Source organism: Eurypyga helias, unplaced genomic scaffold, assembly GCF_000690775.1.
Source record: "Eurypyga helias isolate BGI_N326 unplaced genomic scaffold, ASM69077v1 scaffold18779, whole genome shotgun sequence".
NCBI classification, from domain to species: Eukaryota; Metazoa; Chordata; class Aves; order Eurypygiformes; family Eurypygidae; genus Eurypyga; species Eurypyga helias.
Genome location: NW_010273005.1, coordinates 18,078 through 38,279, shown reverse-complemented (window position 1 = coordinate 38,279; position 20,202 = coordinate 18,078). Strand labels below are relative to the sequence as shown.

The following is a 20,202-nucleotide window of genomic DNA, read 5'->3' as shown; positions in this document are numbered from 1 at the left end:
AGTGTACTTCTTCAAAAGGTAAAGCAAATTCTGCTTGCCAGCGGCTCAGACCCTTCCACCCCTTGACTGGAGGGCAAAAGGAATGAGTTAGCATGCTAAGAAAGAAGCTGTGTATTTGGGGTGTTTGGGGGCTTTTTTGAAGACCTGTGAATGCAGTGTCTGGAAGGATAGATAGCTACTGCCTGTAGTGCTGGGGGGAAGTGCAGTCTCAGGATAGTTTCAAACATTAACCTGCTTTGCGTTCTTATAACTATCGAAATCCTGTTCTTCCCAAAACAAAACCCTTTCAATTAAAAGTCTGGTGGATGTTAAGCTGGATAAAATAGTGGTAAAGAAAAGTTCCTACAAGGCAGTGCTGAAGATTGTAATGTTCAAGGCTGGCTCCTCTCTCATTTTTCTGGTTGCAGAATCCTAGCCTGGACTTCAAAGTAGTAACCTATGAATTGGACCATCCAGGATTTCAGATTCGTGACAGCAAGGGCCTGCATATTGTAGTGTTTGGCATCCAGAGGGGGCTGGGCATGGAAGTGTTTCCAGTTAATGCCATTTATAGACCTTGGAAGCACGCAGAGGGCCAGGTAGGTTTACGGATGCTTCTGCGGTATCTGCACAACGCTGGCAAAGTTCCTGAGTCTCTTGAATGGCAAGCGTGGATTGGTAATGTGAGTTTTTAGACAAGCCACACTTGAGAACTTGGCTCAGGTATGTTACTGAAGTAAGTCTGTTAATTGAACAGTGTCTGCTTTGTTTGGGAGGAGATGGTCACTTGCTATCCAAGTGTGACAACACCTTTGGTTTTAGCATTCTGATGTGTGAGGCAGCTGAGCGTAGAACTGCTGCTGCTTGGCTGTGCTCTGAGGTTTTTTGCTTGGTTACACAAAAAGGCTACAGCTGTGTGTAAACAAGTACCCTCAGCACACCCACAGCTGCTGCTTTCCAGCATCCTGGGGGAAGCATGAAGCTCAGTGTTATGTAAAACACACTGGTAGTAAATCTTGGGTCGTTTCTACTGCTTTCTTGATTTGTGGTGTTCTCAGAAAAGTGAGAGTTGATAAAGCGGAAGGAATCTGAAACTAAGTATCTAAACTATTTTTGATGTCTCTATTCCAGCTCTCCTTCATTCAACATTCCCTTATAAACCCTGACATCTTCTGTTTTGCTGACTACCCTTGTCATACTGTTGCCACAGACATCCTGAAAGCACCCCCAGAGGACGACAATCGAGAAATTGCCACATGGTAAACCTGCTCTCCACTGCTTTTCGTACCTAGGGTTCCAGTAAGATTATTGGTCTGGGCTGTCTTCACGCAGCCAGGTTCATTTGTAGCTGTGTATATCCCGGTAGGTCAGCCGTTAGTGTTCGTTTACTGTTGGATTGGTGACAGTTCCTGTACTATCAGAACTCCCTATGTACTTACCTAATATGTGAAAATGTACTGCCAGTTCTTGCTTTTATTGGACTCTTCTGGCTGTCTGGAGGATTTCTGCTAATGTATTTTGGTAGCTACTGTGAGCTGAGAGGAGGCGATAGAGGAGGTAGGAATTTACATCTGTATTTCCCAGGATGACATTCAAGGAACTTGCTCTACTTGTATGAAAGAAGCCCTGGGATTTAAACAGTAAATTTCTATAGCTGTTGCTAAGTTATTGCCTTAAAGCTGGACTAGTTTGACTTTCTGAGCTTACCTTTACACCCCTTCTTTTGATACAGCTGTGTAGCTGATTTCTGCGAAGATATTTGCTGCTTTTTCCACTGTATGGCTCAAAACAGGGAATTGGAGGATGGGGAATATAAGTAAAGTGGGAGAAGGTGGCAGTGGTTACTTGTCTGTAAAACAGACAAAACGAGTAGAATATCTTCATGAAGCTTCACAGGTGGGGACTCTGAGGTGTAGAAAAGCAGTGTATTCCAATTCTGGAAGGTATGTTTCAAGTTCGGTTATCCAAGTGACCCACCTCAAGCTGTGTTTTTTCCAACATCAATTTTCAATTCTCCCTCTTTTCTAACAAATACATTGTTTTCTGAAAAAAAGGGAGTGATTTTTCATGGTTAAGAATGCTCTTGTAGGCTTAATTGTAATACCAGGGTGTTTGCAGCGAGGGTTATTTTGTCTTCGTTGTTGCTACAAAATGCTGGAATCCAGGAAAGCTAACTACTGTGTAACTCGGGGGGGCCTTGTCTATTTACTTGTTCTTTTCTTTCGTTAGGAAGAGCCTGGATTTGATCGAATCTCTGTTACGACTGGCGGAAGTGGGACAGTATGAGCAGGTTAAGCAGCTCTTCAGTTTTCCTATCAAGCATTGCCCAGATATGTTGGTATTGGCCTTATTGCAGATCAACACGTCCTGGCATACCTTGCGCCATGAACTCATCTCCACGCTCATGCCAATTTTCCTTGGCAACCATCCCAACTCTGCCATCATTTTGCACTACGCGTGGCATGGACAGGTGAGTGTTTTCACTGGAGTGTGCCTGTAGTTTGTTCGCATTGCTGACAGCTTGTAAATGGGTTGAACAGTTAGAACAACAATCCTTGTATTGGTTTATGAGCTAGGTATTTTAAAACCCAGGAGGTAAATTATCAGTGGTTTATGCAAAGTAATACAAGTTGTCTCCTCCCCATCTCGAAGCAGACTGCTGGGATTTGATTTTCTTGCAGGAAATGTATTCAGAACAAAGAAATGATGTTCACTGAGAATATACTCCTGGAAAGGCAGAGACCAAAGATAGGCTTGACTTGAACTTTTCAGTACCCAAAGTTTGATTTAAAACAAACAAACCAAAACAAAAAAAGCCCCACACCAAAACCGCAAACAAACAAAACAAGAACACCAAAAACCTCACAACAGCAACAACCTCTCCCCAACCTCACACACACAAAGTGTAGAAATTTAAAGCAGTAAGAGGTGAGGAGACTTAAACCGAAATAATCTCCATTGTACTTCTTATAAAGATGGAGGCTATTCTAGGTATAAAAAACCTACTTCCAGTAGAAGTTTTAAGTCTAAGGTGTTTTCAGAAAACTTCAGACTGGCTGCTGACCTTTTTCAAGGAGAGACAGGGTAATGATATATGCAAATCCCATGCTTTTAAATGGCAAACAAATAGGCGTTTATGGATTTGCCTTTTGGTATGGCCTTTGTCATTGTGTCCACTGGTAGTTAAGCAAACAGGAGTCGGAGGAAACTTAAGGCAGAGGAAGCCTCTGGAGTGGGAGGGAATCTGCAGTAGAGTTAAGGGTAATTTTGCAGAGAATGTGGATGAACCAAGACCTTGGAGGTTACATTTAACCTCTGAGGTTTTAGGGTTTACCTGGTAAGTCTCTAAATTGAAGAATGGGGAGTAGAATAGAGTTTTTTTTTTTTGCATAAGGTCATGAAATGGCAGCATATGCCATTTTTTCTGCAGGGTAGGCCTCAGAATAAAGCGGAGAATGATGGCTGCTGTGTGACATGGTGCCATTCCACAACTTGAGGATGTTTAACTTCCCCAGATGGGGGAACCTCTAAGCAAAGCCCTTGCGGCCATCAAGATCTTAGTTGTGTTGTAGTTCAAAGTTGACCCCGTGTGGACAAAGATCTAGATAACTGTGTTTTCTATGTTAAGGTGTGATGCTGCACTTCTTGCTTCAGAATATCATGTCAGGCACCACATTTTGTAAATGATGTCCTATTCCTAAAGCAATCTGTCTACAATTGAGAGGAATTAGACCTGTATGGTGGTAGGAAAGAGATGGGGATGTATGTACTTAGCATTCATGGTCATTCTTCATCCTTCAGGTGTAGTTCTGGATGGGTGGTTATTGCACAAAGACCCCGGCTCAGAAGCTAAGCTCTGAAGTCAGAGTAAATACACTTGCATGTTAAGCTTTAGAAGTAAAATACCCTACTTAATGTTCACACAATTGATCCTTTTCCTAGAGGCGTGAAGTACAATCCTAATTTAATTCTCCCTAGGGTCAGTCTCCTTCGATTCGTCAGCTTATCATGCATGCAATGGCAGAATGGTACATGAGAGGGGAGCAGTATGACCAGGCGAAATTGTCACGTATTCTGGATGTGGCGCAAGACTTGAAGGTGAGTTCTGCAAAGCGCAGCCATTATTTTCTGTCTGGTAGCTTATGCAGACTTGCTCATCTTTGTTTAACAAAGGCTAAGCTTAACTTGGAAGTGACTGATTTAGTAAGGATTACTTTGTTTAAGCATGTCTGGATTCGGTTGTTGTTTCTGTACCTCATCCTAAAAAATAAAAACACTGCTAACCAAAACCAGCCCATGTTCTTGTGACTCAAGTGCTCTTCAGCTGAGTTGTGGTATCTGACTACAGATGCTTTCTAGCTTGTCCTGTTGCGAACCCAAGGCGTTTGCTGTGGAGTTGGCTATCGTGACCTAGCTGACAAGTAACTTGGGCAGCTGTGCAATAGAAGTGATTGCTACTGCAAATCCAGGAAGAGCTTTAACTGTTTCATCCTTGAATACAACTGAAATGGGAGTGTAGAATACATCCTTCGGGCTATTCGTGTAAATGTGGCACTGCTAAGCTTAATGGAATGGGGCTAGAATATTAATACTTGTCGGTTCTTTACACGTTCACAGAAGAGACTCAAAGTTGCGACTTGACTTCTTTGAGGCCTTCATAACCTCCTGAAGTTAGATGCAAAATAATTGGGTGTCTCAAAGAGCAACCAGCTGCTGCTTGGAGTCAGCTTTGTTGTAGCAGTTACTGTGCTTGAAGATGAATGCTTGGAGCACATGTATGCACAGTGGCTCTAAAGGGCTTGAGGCCTGTTTGCAGGGAGACACTAGGCTCTTCTGATCAATTTTGTTGCAATATCATCTTGGTAGCTCTCGGCCACTTGCTGGTGGATTTTCCTCTAGAGGGATTTAAAACTGTCAGCACAAGGTCGCCTCAAAGAAGGTAGGGTCGTGACTTCACCTGAGAGATCGTGCCGCTCCGTCTCACGAGCGAGCTGTAGGGGAAGCCGATTGTACCTGTCTTTTTGCTGACAAAGCATCGCAGCATGTGAGAGCAAGACTTCTTTACTGAAAAGTGTATGGGGGTTAGAAAAGAAGGGAGAGAGGGTATCCTTGTGTCTTCACTAGTAGTCTTCTGATTTTTTTTCTTTAGGCCTTGTCAATGCTGCTAAATGGTACTCCATTTGCCTTTGTTATTGACCTTGCTGCACTTGCCTCTCGACGGGAATACCTCAAACTTGACAAATGGCTCACAGATAAAATTCGGGAGCATGGGGTAAAGCAGGATTTTTCTCTTTATTTCTGCACTCTATCAGTGACTAACTTGAGTCACTTTTAACAATTTTATAAGTACTTTTAAAGTTGTGTAAAGTGTCCATGGTCTGATAGTTCAACTTTTTCACTGAACTATAATAGCTTAGTGCAATTCTTTCCACGGTGCAATTGCCAAGTTTGAAATAGTGACTTGGGTGCAGTTTGGGAGATTAAGATAACACTTTTTCCTCAGGAGCCCTTCATCCAGGCCTGCATGACTTTCTTAAAGAGAAGATGCCCATCTATCCTGGGTGGCCTTGCTCCAGAAAAAGATCAACCCAAAAGTGCTCAGCTTCCTCCAGAAACCTTGGCGACTATGCTGGCATGTCTGCAAGCGTGTGCTGGGTAAGGATTATATTGCTTACGCTGAATGTGTAATCTTGCAACTTGTTTGCTGGCACCTGGTTACAGCTGGTTTGGAATTTCACATAGAGAAGGGGGTTAATGAGTGTATATAAGCTTGCAGGGATAGATTCAGTAGTATGTTTACTTTTGCACTGAAACTTCTGTTGTAGTTACACTTTCAAGCCCTTATGTTCTTGTTGTTATCATCAAAAAGGTGAGGTGATCTTGGTAACTGGGAGAGGGCTGCTCAGTCAAATCCTGGTTTGTTTAGATACGGGACTATAATGTGGACAAAATGGTATCACAGAATAGTTTAGGTTGGAAGGGACCTTAAAGACTATCCAGTTCCAACCTCCCTGCCATGGGCAGGGACACCTTCCACTAGACCAGGTTGCTCCAAGCCTCATCCAGCCTGGCCTTGGACACTCCTAGGGATGGGGCATCCACAGCTTCTCTGGGCAACCTGTGCCAGTGCTTCACCACCCTCTCCAGGAAGAATTTCTTCCTGATATCAAATCTAAACCTCCCCTCTTCCAATTTAACCCCTTGCCCCCTTTTCCTGTCACTACAGAACCTTGTAAAAAGTCCCTCCCAGCTTCCTTGTAGCCCCTCCAGGCACTGGAAGGTGCTATAAGGTCTCCCCAGAGCCTTCTCTTCTCCAGGCTGAACAAGCCCAACTCTCAGCCTGTCCCCATAGCAGAGGGGCTCCAGCCCTCGGAGCATCTCCATGGCCTCCTCTGGACTCACTCCAACAGGTCTGTGTCCTGATGTTGAGGGCCCCAGAGCTGGACTCAGAACTGCAGGTGGGGTCTCATGAGTGCAGAGTAGAAGGGGAGAATCCCCTCCCTCAACCTGCTGACCACGCTGTTCTGGATACAGCCCAGGATACAGGCTGTAACTACAGAATGGAGCAGCTCCTTGGAAAACAGTGACTGTATAAAGGATTTTGGAATTTTGTTAAGCAAATGCCTCCGTGTGTGGTTATTGCCCAGTGGAAAGGGCTAATGCAGTCCCTATATGTAGGAGAAAAGTGATACGTGGTGATTGTAATGTAATTGAGACTGAAAGTAGACATGTGTAACTTCTCTTGGCTTCATCTGAAGTAAACTGACACTCAAGAGTAGTCAAAGGTTGGAAAATATCTAAGATCTTTTGCAGAGCAGATTGTTTAGAAAGTCCAGCAGAAGGAAGCGTGGGTCCTGGAGAGCTGTGTTTATCTGCTGGAGGGGGAGGTAGGCTGCAGACTGGCAACTGAAATGGGACAAATCAGTTTTTAAATATTGTGTTAACATTCAGTAAAAATGACTGAATGTTGTAAACTGTTTGTGGTGCCACTTCTTCATACTGTGGGATCAAGATGGTATTTAACTGCAGCAGTACTTCAGAGGTAACGAGGTGTAGCGTAGTGCCACATGTGAGCCAGAGAGACTGAAAGCTGGAGATGGTCCTGGTTTTGGTGTTAAATTTTGACACCAAGAAGAGCTGGCTTGTCCAAGTGCACGTTACCTGATGTAAGGCTTACGTTGTGTCCCTCGCCTTAGCCAGTGCTGTAGGCTGGCTGTTATTTTTCACCTCAGAGTGCATCTTCTGAGTCTACAGTTCACAAATTAACTTGCTTTCCTTATTTTGTATACTCCCGTGTCCAGATTGTAGATGTTTAATAGTTAACAGTCGTCTTGACTTGCATCTAACATCACTGTGTTCTGAATCTTAATGTGTTACCAAGCTGTAGTTATTCAATTAATTCCAAAAGCCACTAGTTCTCTACTGGCACAATTCTCTCAGCTTTTGGTTTCTTTTTATAGCTGTTTGTATTCCCTTTTATGCAAGAATGTGACCTACTTGCAGTCATTTTCCATTAGTTATTCTCTTTGAACTTTAAGAGGAAAATGCCTGGATGTCTTTCATGAAGCCGTCGCTGTGATTAGCGGGGGGTTCAGTCACAAATGGAAGCAGGAGTTGCAAAGACGGGAAGATAAATACTGCACTAAATATTAAATACGTCTGGGAGGGTTGTTCCACTTCACTGGCTGAAGTCTGCAGTCTTCTAAATTTGTTGATTTAGGAGCCTGCTCTTTAATTAGGCTGTAGTTATGTCTCATTTTGTGTCCAGGGGGATGCTTTTCTTAGCCACCAGGACCCTGCGTGTTCTGAAACTCTTTATTTTTGGGGCAGCTTGTTTATCACTGCTGAGCACTGCACTTGTGGCAGCGAGGCTTCAAAAAGAAATAAGCATTCCTTTTATTAATGAGTGTTTTTAAAACAAAGTCAAGGTGGTTGCAGGTGCCATAGGCTGACCAAGGACATGATTTGGTGACAAACTGCTTATGAGAAGTCCTCCCTCAAGGAGCCTCAGTGAGTTGAGAGGGGCAGCAGTGCCTCTGCCATGCAGTCATGTCCAGCACAGTCCAACTGTGATTCCTTCCCAGTCCTTGCATCAGGTGGGAAGAGGCTTCTGGCTACCTGTGCCTAGGGGAATGGAAAGGCTTTTCCTTGCTTGGTAAAAATAGTTTAAATGGAAAAAAAAAAACCCAAAACCAGATAATAAATGCAAGAGATGTGGACTTGTTATTCCAGCAAGCTGGAGCTTCCCTTAAGCTGACAATTTTGTTCCTCTCGAGCTGGCTGCCTGGTTGTGGTCCTTGGCTTTCCTTAATTGTGTTTCAAAGTTCTCCTTCCTGCAGTTTTCCCCTAGTTCTGGGAATGGCACTGATTACGTTAGAATCCTGAATATATTTCTATGTAGAGCTTGAAAATGTGAACATCAGCTTTAAGATCGAGTTACCAAATCATGCCTGCCCACTTCTCCATATCACTTGCTTCAAATGCAGGACTTTTTATGAAAACCTGCTGGTTTATGCCATCTAAAAACATTGACATTTGGATCTTGATACAGCAGTGTGTCTTTTGATATGATAAAGTTAACCATCAGTCTGTCTGGATGGCAGGATGTAACGTCAGTGGTTTGCCCCAAAGCATGAGCAGCCTGGCTGGTCACCACAAATACCAAACTAGATTGTGTGCCTGTCTGAGGCTTGCCTGTGGGCTGCCATGTTACCTGTCTGTAGCAGATTGGAATTTGTTTTACTAACGTGTGCTACAGTATTTAAGCATAAAGTCTGCGAATTTAGCCCCTACTAGGGCTAAAAGGGGCTGGGAGGGGGAGGGCAAAAGACTGAGTGTGGTGACTAGGCGTGAATTCAGCTCTCCTGTCCTGTTCCATGGTTAACTGCAGTGCTGTGTGCTCTTGGACTGCCTCCTGCATCAGAAACAAACCCTGTGCTGCCTGTTAATTGGTCATACGTACATTTAAACATTGAGATTTCAGAGACTGTGGCATTGTGGTGCAGGGAAATACATGTTGTAGATGCTGAGCCTACCAGGTGCCATGCTCAGAGCTCTGCCTTCGAGTCTGGTTGCACTTTCTCAAAACAGAGTCCTTTGGGGTTTTTTGAAGGTAAGTTTTTCTGACTGCTTTGTGATACACATCCCCTTAAGCCCCGTGCTTTTAAAGTCTTTGACAGTAGGCCCTGGTGAGAGGATGTTAAAGCATATGAAGGAATCATCTAGTGAAGCAGCTGATAAAATGTTTGTTGCCCTGTATGGAAACCTGCTTCTCCTATGGTGTGTCCTCAGATTCCCCTGTCTGCCTCGTGTGAGCTTTTACCCACACTAGGTAATGGATTGCTGGCTTTGGAGAACAACTGGAAGCCCTTAACTCTGTGTAGCCTGTAGTGGGATAATTGCCAAAGCTGAAGGCTGATCTGCACTTTGCTTTCCTGCCCTAATGGTCAGAATGGTTCCTCTTTTAATTCTTTTTCCCCTCATCCCAACAGCTGTGCAGTAAAAGCTTGTGGAAACTGAGTTAGTGAGGAATCTCCAGACAAGTTAACAAAGCAACATTACAGGGAGGAGTCTGCTGCTTTAATTGTCCTCCCCAAAAAGGTGGAACTAAAGTTCAGGAAAGCTGTAAATAACTCTCTGTATTTTCCAAAAGGAAAATGCCAGTGTTGTGTTAGTATGTTTGTGGTTAGGTATGTCGGCAGCAGAGCTGGCTTTCCTTTCAGTTTGGGAACCTGGCAGGCAGACATGGAACACTTTGGAAAGAGGTACTGAGTGCTCTCAATTGTGCAATGACTCCATGCCTTTGAGTTTTTTCTGTTGGCTTTGATTATTACTACTTTAGGTAGGTAGGTTTCCTGTCTCTGTTTTGGCTCAGCGTTGGTGCGTGAAGCATGTCTTCTAACTCAGAGACACGAATTTTAGTACCTCTCTTGCTTTTTTGTCTTTGAGTGTGTAGCCCAAGGTCTAGCCATGTTGTGTCTCCTCTTTTGGAGATGCCTTCTGTGGAGTGAGATTCAGAATGGGAATAATGACAAGTGGTAAGTGTGGAGACAGAAAGGAGCCTTCAGGAGCAGATTTGGACAAGGGATCATAGCATCAGTTACTGTATGTTTTAATTCATGAGGCTGAGCTCCCCCCCCCCCCATCGGGGGCTGGAGCATCTCTCCTATGAAGAAAGGCTGAGAGGGTTGAGCTTGTCCAGCCTGGAAAAGAAAAGGCTCCAGGGAGACCTTCCAGTACCTGAAGGGGCTACAAGGAAGCTGGGAGGGACTTTTTACAAGGGCCTGTAGTGACAGGACAAGGGGTAACGGGTTTAAATTGAAAGTGGGGAGGTTTAGATTGGATATCAGGAAGAAGTTCTTCCCAGAGAGGGTGGTGAGGCACTGGGACAGGTTGCCCAGAGAAGCTGTGGATGCCCCATCCCTGGAAGGGTTCAAGGCCAGGCTGGATGAGGCTTGGAGCAACCTGGTCTAGTGGAAGGTGTCCCTGCCCATGGCAGGGGGGTTGGAACTGGATGGTCTTTAAGGTCCCTTCCAACCCAAACCATGCTGTGATTCTGTAACGTGGACAACAACAGCAGACAGACTGTTGTAGATATTCTGCTCTTCGAAGGGCCTTTGGAGCCGTGAAGGTACATATGCCAACTTTCTCCAAGTCATTTCATGGTGGAGTAACTAAAGCAGTATTTGAATTGTTGAAAGCAAGGGAATATTCTATTGGAGATGATTTTTTTAGAACTACAGTTTAAATATTTCTCTTTAAACATAACTTTCTCTTGGGGCCTGCTCTCATGCAAGTTTTGCAAATAACAAAATGCAGCTTCTGCCGGGGTTGTGTTGCAGTTTGTTTGTGGAATGTGGCCCCTGTTTCTGTAGGAGAACAAAGTTGGTTAGCGGCCTTATTCTCATGGAAGTTATATAGCTCACTATCCTACTTTTGTGTTCTAGGAGTGTTTCTCAGGAGCTGTCGGAGACGATCCTCACCATGGTAGCTAACTGCAGTAATGTCATGAACAAGGCTAGACAGCCACCTCCAGGAGTCATGCCCAAAGGACGCCCGCCCAGCGCTAGCAGCTTGGATGCCATCTCTCCTGTACAGGTAGACAGAAAACGTGCTGTGTTTTTACAAGGTGGTGTTGATTTAGTATTAGGTTTTTTTTTCAGCAGGACTAAGTAGAACATCATTTGGCTCCCTTAGTTTTATGCTTGCATGTCTAGATACCTTGCTTGTAACGACAGAGTAACACCAGAGGGTTGTAGTTCAGAACTGTCTTTCACTTCACAAATGTCTGTAAGAATTAACTTAAGTATAGCAGGATGGGAGCACTGAAGAGGGATAGAGATTTGGTTTATTTAAAATAACTGAGGGTTTCTTTTAAAGTGCTAAAATTTACAAAGACTTTTGAGAATTAAGCACTGCCTTTGAACCTGATGTGTCTTGTTTGTAGCTTCACGGGCCAAGCAACAGTGCTAGAGCATAAGGACTTGTTATAACTGGGGCTCTTCAGCTCTCAACTGAACTGCTCTTTTAAAAACAAGGTACATTTAAGTTACTCCCTGCCACTCATCATCCCTTCCTCCTCTGGGAGCGACACATTACAGATAGGTTTTGCTTCTAGCAGTTAGATTCAATGGCAGATTTTCAAGTGGTGACAAGTTTTTCCACGTGAAATAGTGGCAATTCAGAATTTAAGAATTTCTGAAGCATCAGTAGATTACGTAAACTAAATCCAGAGAGCAGTTTCCTTGTAAATTGTTGCTATATTGAAGTTGCTCAATAGATGCTCCAAATAACTTGTCAACCTGCTGCAAATAACTGATGTGGAGCAGCAGATACTAGTCTGTAGTCATGCTGTCTTCTGGGTAGATAAGTTTTCTGCTGTTTCTAGTCAGGGGTGCTCAACTTACTGCTTTGTCAGCTGGTATTTTGCCTTCCCTCCTACTCATCACCCAGGTCTTAATGCTTTTTATTGAAGACTGCATTCAGGTATTTACCTCTGACAAGTGGGCAGAATGGGATCCTTCAGACAGCCAAAAATACTCTGTAAGCTTGATGAGAAATAGTCTCTAAGTCTTGGTGAGGGCTGAGGTCTCAGACTGCATAAACCATTCAAGTATAAAAATCTACGTGCCGCTTCTTACAAGCGTTTACTGTTGTGTTACACTTAAGGAGAGACTGTGGAACAATCAGCCTTTCTGCAAAGCCTCTGATAGAACAGGATTTTGTGGGATTGTAGAAGGAAGTGAAATCTCATTCTGTAGATGAGCTCATGTTTTGGGGCGATCTGGATGATTTCTGAATTTAAAGTAACCATGCAGAAAGCTTTTCTCAGGACCGTTTTGATATGTAGCTGTCTTAATCCAAAACCTGCCAAAAAACAGCTTGATTGTGGTTTGTGGATGTCTGTGTATAATCTTCCTTTCTTCATTCAGATCGACTCGCTTGCGGGAATGGCATCGCTCAGTCTAGGTGGCTCGGCTGCTCCTCATACCCAGAGCATGCAAGGCTTCCCTCCAAACCTGGGCTCTGCATTCAGTACTCCTCAGTCACCAGCAAAAGCGTTCCCCCCTCTTTCCACCCAAAACCAGACCACAGGTTTCAGTGGCATCGGAGGACTCTCTTCACAGCTTCCAGGTACTGCTCTCTGGGTGGAGGCTGTATTTTTGACGCGTCAAAGCTGAGGCGCTGTCACGTTATGGTTTGAAATACTGGACAGGCAGCTCTGCGTCCTGTGGGAGGGACTTACGCAGTCCCTACTCCTAGGTCACTGCTGAAACAGCACTTCACAGTGGTGCAGCTGCAGTAGGTAAAAAGTTTGAGAGTCGGGAGGGGGTGAGCGTTTTGACACCTTTTTAGCAGCATTATTTTGGGTTGGGACAGAGGTGAAGAATTGCTTGATGCTGGGTAGTTCTGAGTCTGTATTGCTCTGAGTTCTTGGAAGATGGCAAGTGCTGGGAGGGATAAAGACGTTCTGTGAAGGGTGCAACCGAGATGACCAGTGGTTTGCTTTCCAGTAGGTGGTCTTACTACGGGTAGCCTGACTGGCATAGGAACCGGAGCCCTGGGCCTTCCTGCGGTGAATAATGACCCGTTCGTGCAAAGGAAGCTGAGCACATCTGGACTGAACCAGCCTACATTCCAGCAGAGTAAGATGAAACCTTGTAAGTGGTAGTGTTGTCTGTGGCTGTGATGTGTGACTGCTCTGCAGTTCAGCTGTGTTTCCTGCAGGGAAGGCTTGGATCTGTAGGTGCAAATGTTAGAAATGTGGCTCTAGTATTACACCTTTAGTCTGAAAAAGGGGCTTCTAAACGTCTATACTAAAAGCTTCCCAAGTGGCCAGTGGGGGGCTTAAAAAGGAAAGGCTTGTTGTAAAACAAGAATATAACGTGTTACGGATTTGCATGAAGAGTGTGTTTCTGTGTCCTTTTGTGGTGCTGTGTTTTGAACAAATGTGTTGTCCTGCTCTCCACAGAGAAGTGTGTGCATCTGGAAAGAGGGGGTTGGTTTGGTTCCTAACCAGGTTAGACAGAGCTACCTGGGTGTGCTAGTTTTAGTTGGGACAGAGTTCATTTCCTTCGCAGTAGCTAGTATGGGTGTACGTTTATATTTTGGGGCTTGAGCATTCAGTATGAACTTGGCTGCAGCTCACTGGCTGGCCTGAGGGTTTGTGTGAAAGCGTGTCTGCATGTCAGTGTTGTGTAGCATGCTGTGGTCTCTCTTGCCTTCGTCAGCTGCCAGTTGAGGTTAGCTTGGGATGCTGTGGGTTGTAGGAATGCAACAGTATGAGGTCAATTCCTATCTTAGGGTTCAGTTCTGTTGCATAAATATAACGTACTGAAACAGATCTTTAAATAACAATTCCTGTTGACTGGAAAGGTTAAGTATTCTGCTTTTCAGGAGAACTAGGCAGTTTTGTATGGGTTGGTGGAAGAATTGGAAGGGACTAGATGACATCTTGAGTGCCTGAAGTTGTTCTGAGCATGATACCTTTTCCCTCTTTTACCAGCTGACTTATCTCAGGTGTGGCCAGAGGCTAACCAGCACTTTAGCAAAGAAATAGATGATGAGGCCAACAGCTACTTCCAGCGTATTTACAACCACCCCCCACATCCGACCATGTCTGTGGATGAGGTGAGTTCCCTTCTGTAGCTGTTGCGTCACCTGTCCGGAGACTTGCTGTTCGGTTGATAGTAATTACTCCTTTGTGTATTGATGTCAGTGGAAGATAATCAAGGGCTGGTGGTAGGTGCCTGCAGCATGGCTCTTCTGCTTGGTTGAGATGTATGTTCAGCTTTGACTTCTGTGGACTTGAAAACTTGATGTCTCACAGTCTTAAAGTGATGCCAAGTAGGATGAGTTCATTGTGGAGTGGCAGCTTGTGCATTCAAAATAAGTGCTAAAGCATGCTTTTGAACAGTCTGTATGAATTATACTGGTCTTGAATATATTTGGTTTTAAAGTACGTAAAAATTACTACAACTTCTAGATACAGTGTCTTAAGCTCTACCTTCAGAGCTTCGATAATTATTTTAGCTGGTCTCTATGAGAGTAATTATCACTCTGTTCCTGCCCTTTGAAGTACTTCAAACTTCCTTTATGTTGGTGGTTATAAATTATCGAAGACACTGAACATTAATTTTCAGTTTCTAATTTTGAAGCGATGGAGTAGGGAGTCCCTAAGAAATTCTATCTGAACATGGTTACTTAAAAGAAAGGGGAGAAAACTAAATTCTGAGGAGGGAGCTTCTTGTAGTCATGTACTTCCCTGCTGGCTGAAGTGAGATTTTTCTTGAAGCAGTTGTCTTGTAGTCTGGCTTGTGGCGGTGCAGTTTACCTTAGTAGGTGCGAACGCTCTTGACCCCTGAAGATACAGAAGGGCTGAAAGAAAGCAAACCTGTCGGTAACAATTTCCAATTTCTTTGCAGGTCTTGGAAATGCTGCAGAGGTTTAAGGACTCCAACATAAAACGGGAACGAGAAGTGTTTAACTGTATGCTGAGGAACTTGTTTGAGGAATACCGTTTCTTTCCCCAATACCCAGATAAAGAGCTGCACATAACAGCCTGCCTCTTCGGTGGGATAATTGAGAAAGGACTGGTTACTTATATGGCATTGGGCCTGGCCCTGCGCTATGTTCTTGAAGCCTTACGAAAGCCTTTTGCGTCCAAAATGTACTATTTTGGTATTGCTGCACTAGATAGATTTAAAAATAGGTAAGTGTGAGTTTTCTTAATACTTGTAACGGTACGTGTATTATCTCATTAATCTTGAGCCTGCTCTGATTATGCAGTACAAAATTGCTTAGCTGTGTTAGAAATTTGCATGTGGCAACATCAGGTTTGCTTTAGAGATGTGTGGAGTTGAAACGAAATGTGCTAATTAAAGGGTGGCCTGTTGTTGTAACGAGGTCAGTGTAGTACCTGTGTAAATGTGGGACAAACAGAGATGGTGAAACAACTTTGTTAACAAAAATAATTCAGTGAAGTGTTGAGTTGGGGGAAGTTGTCAGCCGGTTAGAAATGGGGTGAATGTGGTTACTCTTTACTGGGGCATCCCAATGGGGTGTTCTTTGCACTAGTCACTGCTGAAAGACTGGCTAGGAACAAAGCTCTAGGACTTGGGTTTTACACAGAAACCTCAAGTATAGCAAAAAATGTCTCAAACAAAAGCTTTGAGAAGGCTTTTAATGGATTGTAGATAGAAACTCTCTAGGCAGGCTGCAGCAGTAGGCAGGATTGTACACCCATGGGAAAAATCCCCATTTTGGAAGAGATAATTGAAGTTGAAAACTATTAGGAGACTTTCTGGAATTATTTAATGACTAGAAATGTGTGGACTCAAAAGCAAGGCGCATGTTACCTTCTGTTCCTATTCTCCTTTATAAGGCATCTGCCTTGCAGTATTTCATCTGTAGATAAATGCTGCAGGCAACAGCTTTTGCTGGATATTGTGTTGTGGAGTTAGCTGAAAAGCATGAATGGAGGCACTTAAGGCTGACATAATTGAGACTTGGCCACTTTCTTACTCCTCTTAAGAACCATTTTAAGTGAGACCTAAAATTTTTCTCTCCAATGAGTAGTAACAGCATCTAGCGTTCATAAGCAGAACTATAATAATTGGTGTGCATAGATGAAGCTTCTGTCTTGAGTGTTGGGGGCACTCTGTGCTGTTTAATACACACTGAGCCAGACTAGAAATTCCTTATCCAATAATCCTCTTGCAAACACTGAATAGACATGCAGTTGTCTGCTTGGTCAGAAGTACCAAGATGTAGGATAAGATGAGTTGCTGTGAATAAACCTTGTGTTTTGCTGTTAAATGAATTCATTTCAAATGGGTTTTGCAACAACAAGTACTTTGTAGGAAATGCTTTGTTTATATCACAGCTGCTGTAAGGAGTCCAGACGTAATGCTGTGGTGCAGTCTGGGAATGACATACCAGTGTTATATTTGTATTCCTCTAACACAGTGTTGATCTGGGCTCATGCTTCTGACTAACGTGTGTTTTTGTCTGACAGATTGAAGGACTATCCCCAGTATTGTCAGCACTTGGCTTCTATTAGTCACTTTATACAGTTCCCACATCACTTACAGGAGGTGAGTGTGTTTGTCTTGGCACATTGGCTTTCTGTGACTCTTAAATTCTGAGCAGTTTTCCTGTTTTCCTTTGGAAAAAGTCTGAGCTGTCACAATTTTGGTGAAGGTGGTTATCTGGTACCTCTTCTTTTTCCATAAATCTGTTCGGATTGCTGATGTTGAAATAGCTGTCTGAATCGTAACTCCATGATCAACCAGTGCACATGGCCATGCCCAATGGTTTTAATGTGCTTCAATGGATTCATATTCTAGTCTTTCCAGGATTTGGAGTTGTCTTCTAAAACAGGGGGCATTCAGTTGGGCTTATACAGCCTCATACACAGACCTGCTAAAGTAATCTAGATAAAGGTGAGAAAAATTTTATTCCTGGAGATCTGAGAGTAGTGGAAGTATCCTGTAGCCCAGGGAGTAATAGCAGTGTTGGTGATACAGTGCTTTCAGTGGGAGAAATACAGAAAAGCTATTGTCAGTGGCAGAGCTTGAGAGCATAATCTAAATAAGGAAAAATGTTCAGCTCTAAGCTAGAGTGGCCATCTGCCCAAAGCTGCAGAGGCCAATAGCAATCTCACAGTCTGAAACCTGCTTGTGATCTTATCTCTTGAATGACAATGTGTTGTCTAATGATATAAATTTCTGGGTAAATGTATTACAGTGGGGAAGAAACCTATTTTCTACTGTGGAGCTACTTCAGAGGATGTAGAAATTTCAAGTTGGACATTTCAGAACCAGTTTTGCTTATTAATTCTGAACTTCAGACTTTCACATTTCTGCGTAGGGTAGGACTCCTTGGGGAAGGCTCCTTATGTGCTTTGTAGCCAGTTTCTTGACACTCTTACACTTCTTATGCTCTTCCCCTCTTTTTGCTCTGCCGTCCCAGGCCCACAGAGATGGTGAGCTCTGGGTAGTGCTCTGTAAAGTTTTAAGGATGTTGAGTCTCTTGATGCTTGACATTAACCTGTTGAGGTCAGGGAGAGAGCTTGAGGCTCCTTTCCAGTAAGAGAGAAAGTAAATAATGACAAGATGTGCTTTATAAGAGAATCTGCAAATGAATACCCTAATGGCATCAGTGTGAAGTATTTTAAAGATTGTTGGAGAACCTTTATACTGCTCACACTAAAACTCAGCCCACTGTTCTGTTGTGGAGGATGAACTTCTGTATGTGCTTGTTTACCCTGTTTCAGTACATAGAATATGGACAGCAATCCAGAGATCCTCCTGTGAAGATGCAGGGATCAATCACCACCCCTGGAAGTATTGCACTTGCCCAGGCTCAGGCCCAGGCCCAAGTTCCAGCAAAAGCTCCTCTTGCTGGCCAAGTCAGCACTATAGTAACCACCTCAACCACCACCACTGTGGCAAAAACCATTACAATCACCCGGCCAACTGGAGTCAGCTTCAAGAAAGATGTGCCGGTAAGCCTTCTGTCACTGGGGTGCTCTTAGGGGGGATGCAGAGGAGTTAAGTTGCTGGGTGTTGGCAAAATCTGTTTTTATTTCTATACTACATGTTTCCAAACTGATCCATATTTTGTATCTGAGCATATGACCTTTTAAAATACAGCCAAGGCTATTGTACAGAGAAGGCATTTTTAATTGTGGGACTATAGAATGACTGCGCTGTCAAGTAGAAATGTGTTTATCGAGGTTTTAATTATCAAGACAGTTACAGAACCATCGCTGCTGTTAATGACTTGCGATAAGACACTCAAAATAGTAGGCAACTGCTATTCTGCTTGGGGCTTGAGAATACTGAACATTAAATCACATCTGACCTCGCAGTTCTCGCTGCGTTAGGTTCTTAATCGCTTCGGTTTTCTTTAGTCACTTAGCAGATCTCTGAACTGCCAGTCAGAGTTATCACGGGGTGGGCAGTTGGGTAGTACTGGCTGTTCCACAGAGTGTTGGGGCACACTTGGTCCCACGTGTACGCTGAGGATGCGTGCAGACATTGCTGTGATAACATTGCACTGCAAACTCAGGCCTGTCGTGCTTCCTCATACTGTCTTTGTAGAGTTCTCTTAAAGCTCCTCAAATTAAAGGAGGTGTAAGTCAAAACTGAAAGTTGGTCACAACTTTAGGGGGACAGTTCATAGTGTAGCTCTGTCTTTCACACCTGATTATGTCATGTGTATAGTTGTTATCGAGGTGTTTATACTGCCCGATTTTCAGCTCGGGTCGTGATTGATATCTAAAACTCAATCTCCTTTCCCCTCACCTGCAACGCACCAAGTGCTAAAGCCCTTGGGTTTAGACCTGCAGCTGTGGGGACGTGGGTCACGTTTTGTTGACTTAGAGTTGGCGTGCTTTGTCAGAAGCGAAGCTCTGGGACTTCTCCTTCCCTGTTCAGCACTGAGGCGCTCCTGGAGACTCACTGCTGTGCGAAGTGGTGCTCTCCAGGCTAACAGTGTGTGCAAGCTATTTGCCGAAGGGGTGCCATTGCAGTGGCACCTACGATACATGTGTGTAAGTGCCAGAAGTCTTTTTGTACAGCAGCACTCCTTTGCTGAGTATTGATTGTTGTTTCTAGAGGGAAAAAAAAAGACTTGGCTTCATGAGAGCGCTGCTGAAAATGGATCTGAGACAGTAGATGTCACCTGACAAAGCTTGAGTCTGTTCTCGCTTGACAGAACAGAGCATACGTTTCTTTTCATGTTGCCTCTGCGTATTGTCTGTTGTTAACTTCTTGCTCTCCCTCCAGCCTTCCATCAATACTACCAACATTGATACGCTGTTAGTAGCAACAGATCAAACCGAGAGAATTGTGGAACCTCCAGAGAATGTCCAGGAAAAAATTGCTTTCATCTTCAATAACCTGTCTCAGTCAAATATGACGCAGAAGGCAAGTATGGAAGAACACTAGTAACATTCTGTTCTTAAATACACTTCTGGAAATCCATTCTGAACTGGTGGATGATGATGTTTCTGCAGAAATTCGAACTTGCAAAAAATTAGGGGGGAAGAAGACTTCAAAGAAAATGTAGTTTTCAACCTATCTGAACCTCTCTGAAGATACAGTTTTTCAGGGAGAGGCAGGTGAAAGCAAGCTTTTCTTAATGTTGCTTCCTCCTGCAAGTTTCCATGTTTCCTTGTAGCCAAATCCTTTGTACTAAAAAGTCTTACAGGTCTTTAGTGCTTTGTTTTCAGGAAAGTGCTTCTGAGTAGCTCTTTCTGATTGTGTGACTTGAAAGGACTGAAACTAATGCACCTTCCTGAAAGGCCATTAATACAAGTTAGAACAGACATTCACATCATAAACGAGATGGGTACCATTTGATATTGCCAAGTTAAACTGATGGACTCTTGTGTTCCAAGTTGAAATTCAGGGATTCTTTTCTGGACTGGCAGAAGTGTGCAGTATCGCTGCCACCTTGGCTGTCTGCCTTGCAGACAGACAGCTTTAGTGCGAGATGCCGACACTTACTTTGCATACATCTGGTAAAAAGCTGAGCAGTGGGGGAGAGGTGAGCTATTGTGCCTTGCTCATTTCATGATTAGGTCTTTACTGGTTGGCCGGATCTTTGGATAATGAGACATTGACTTTAAAGTGATCTAAAAAAGAAAGAACAACCATAGTGTTAAAAGCAATTAACTGAATATGGCTGTGTTGGTCAGAGCTGACCCCAGAAGTT

At 43.7% G+C, this 20,202-nt stretch overlaps 1 protein-coding gene across 1 annotated transcript in view; it reads left to right on the top strand.

Annotated features, from left to right (window-relative positions):
- Positions 1–20,202, top strand: part of LOC104505678 (CCR4-NOT transcription complex subunit 1-like) — a gene marked incomplete at both ends in the record, with an annotated part of 45,599 nt that overhangs the window by 7,516 nt on the left and 17,881 nt on the right. Inside the window, 14 exon segments of the mRNA XM_010159332.1 lie at positions 408–578; positions 1,111–1,238; positions 2,209–2,449; positions 3,958–4,077; positions 5,129–5,251; positions 5,483–5,634; positions 10,926–11,076; positions 12,411–12,612; positions 12,993–13,139; positions 13,985–14,109; positions 14,904–15,190; positions 16,496–16,574; positions 17,756–17,986; positions 19,272–19,412. Of these exon segments, the coding sequence (XP_010157634.1) occupies positions 408–578; positions 1,111–1,238; positions 2,209–2,449; positions 3,958–4,077; positions 5,129–5,251; positions 5,483–5,634; positions 10,926–11,076; positions 12,411–12,612; positions 12,993–13,139; positions 13,985–14,109; positions 14,904–15,190; positions 16,496–16,574; positions 17,756–17,986; positions 19,272–19,412 (2,298 nt within the window).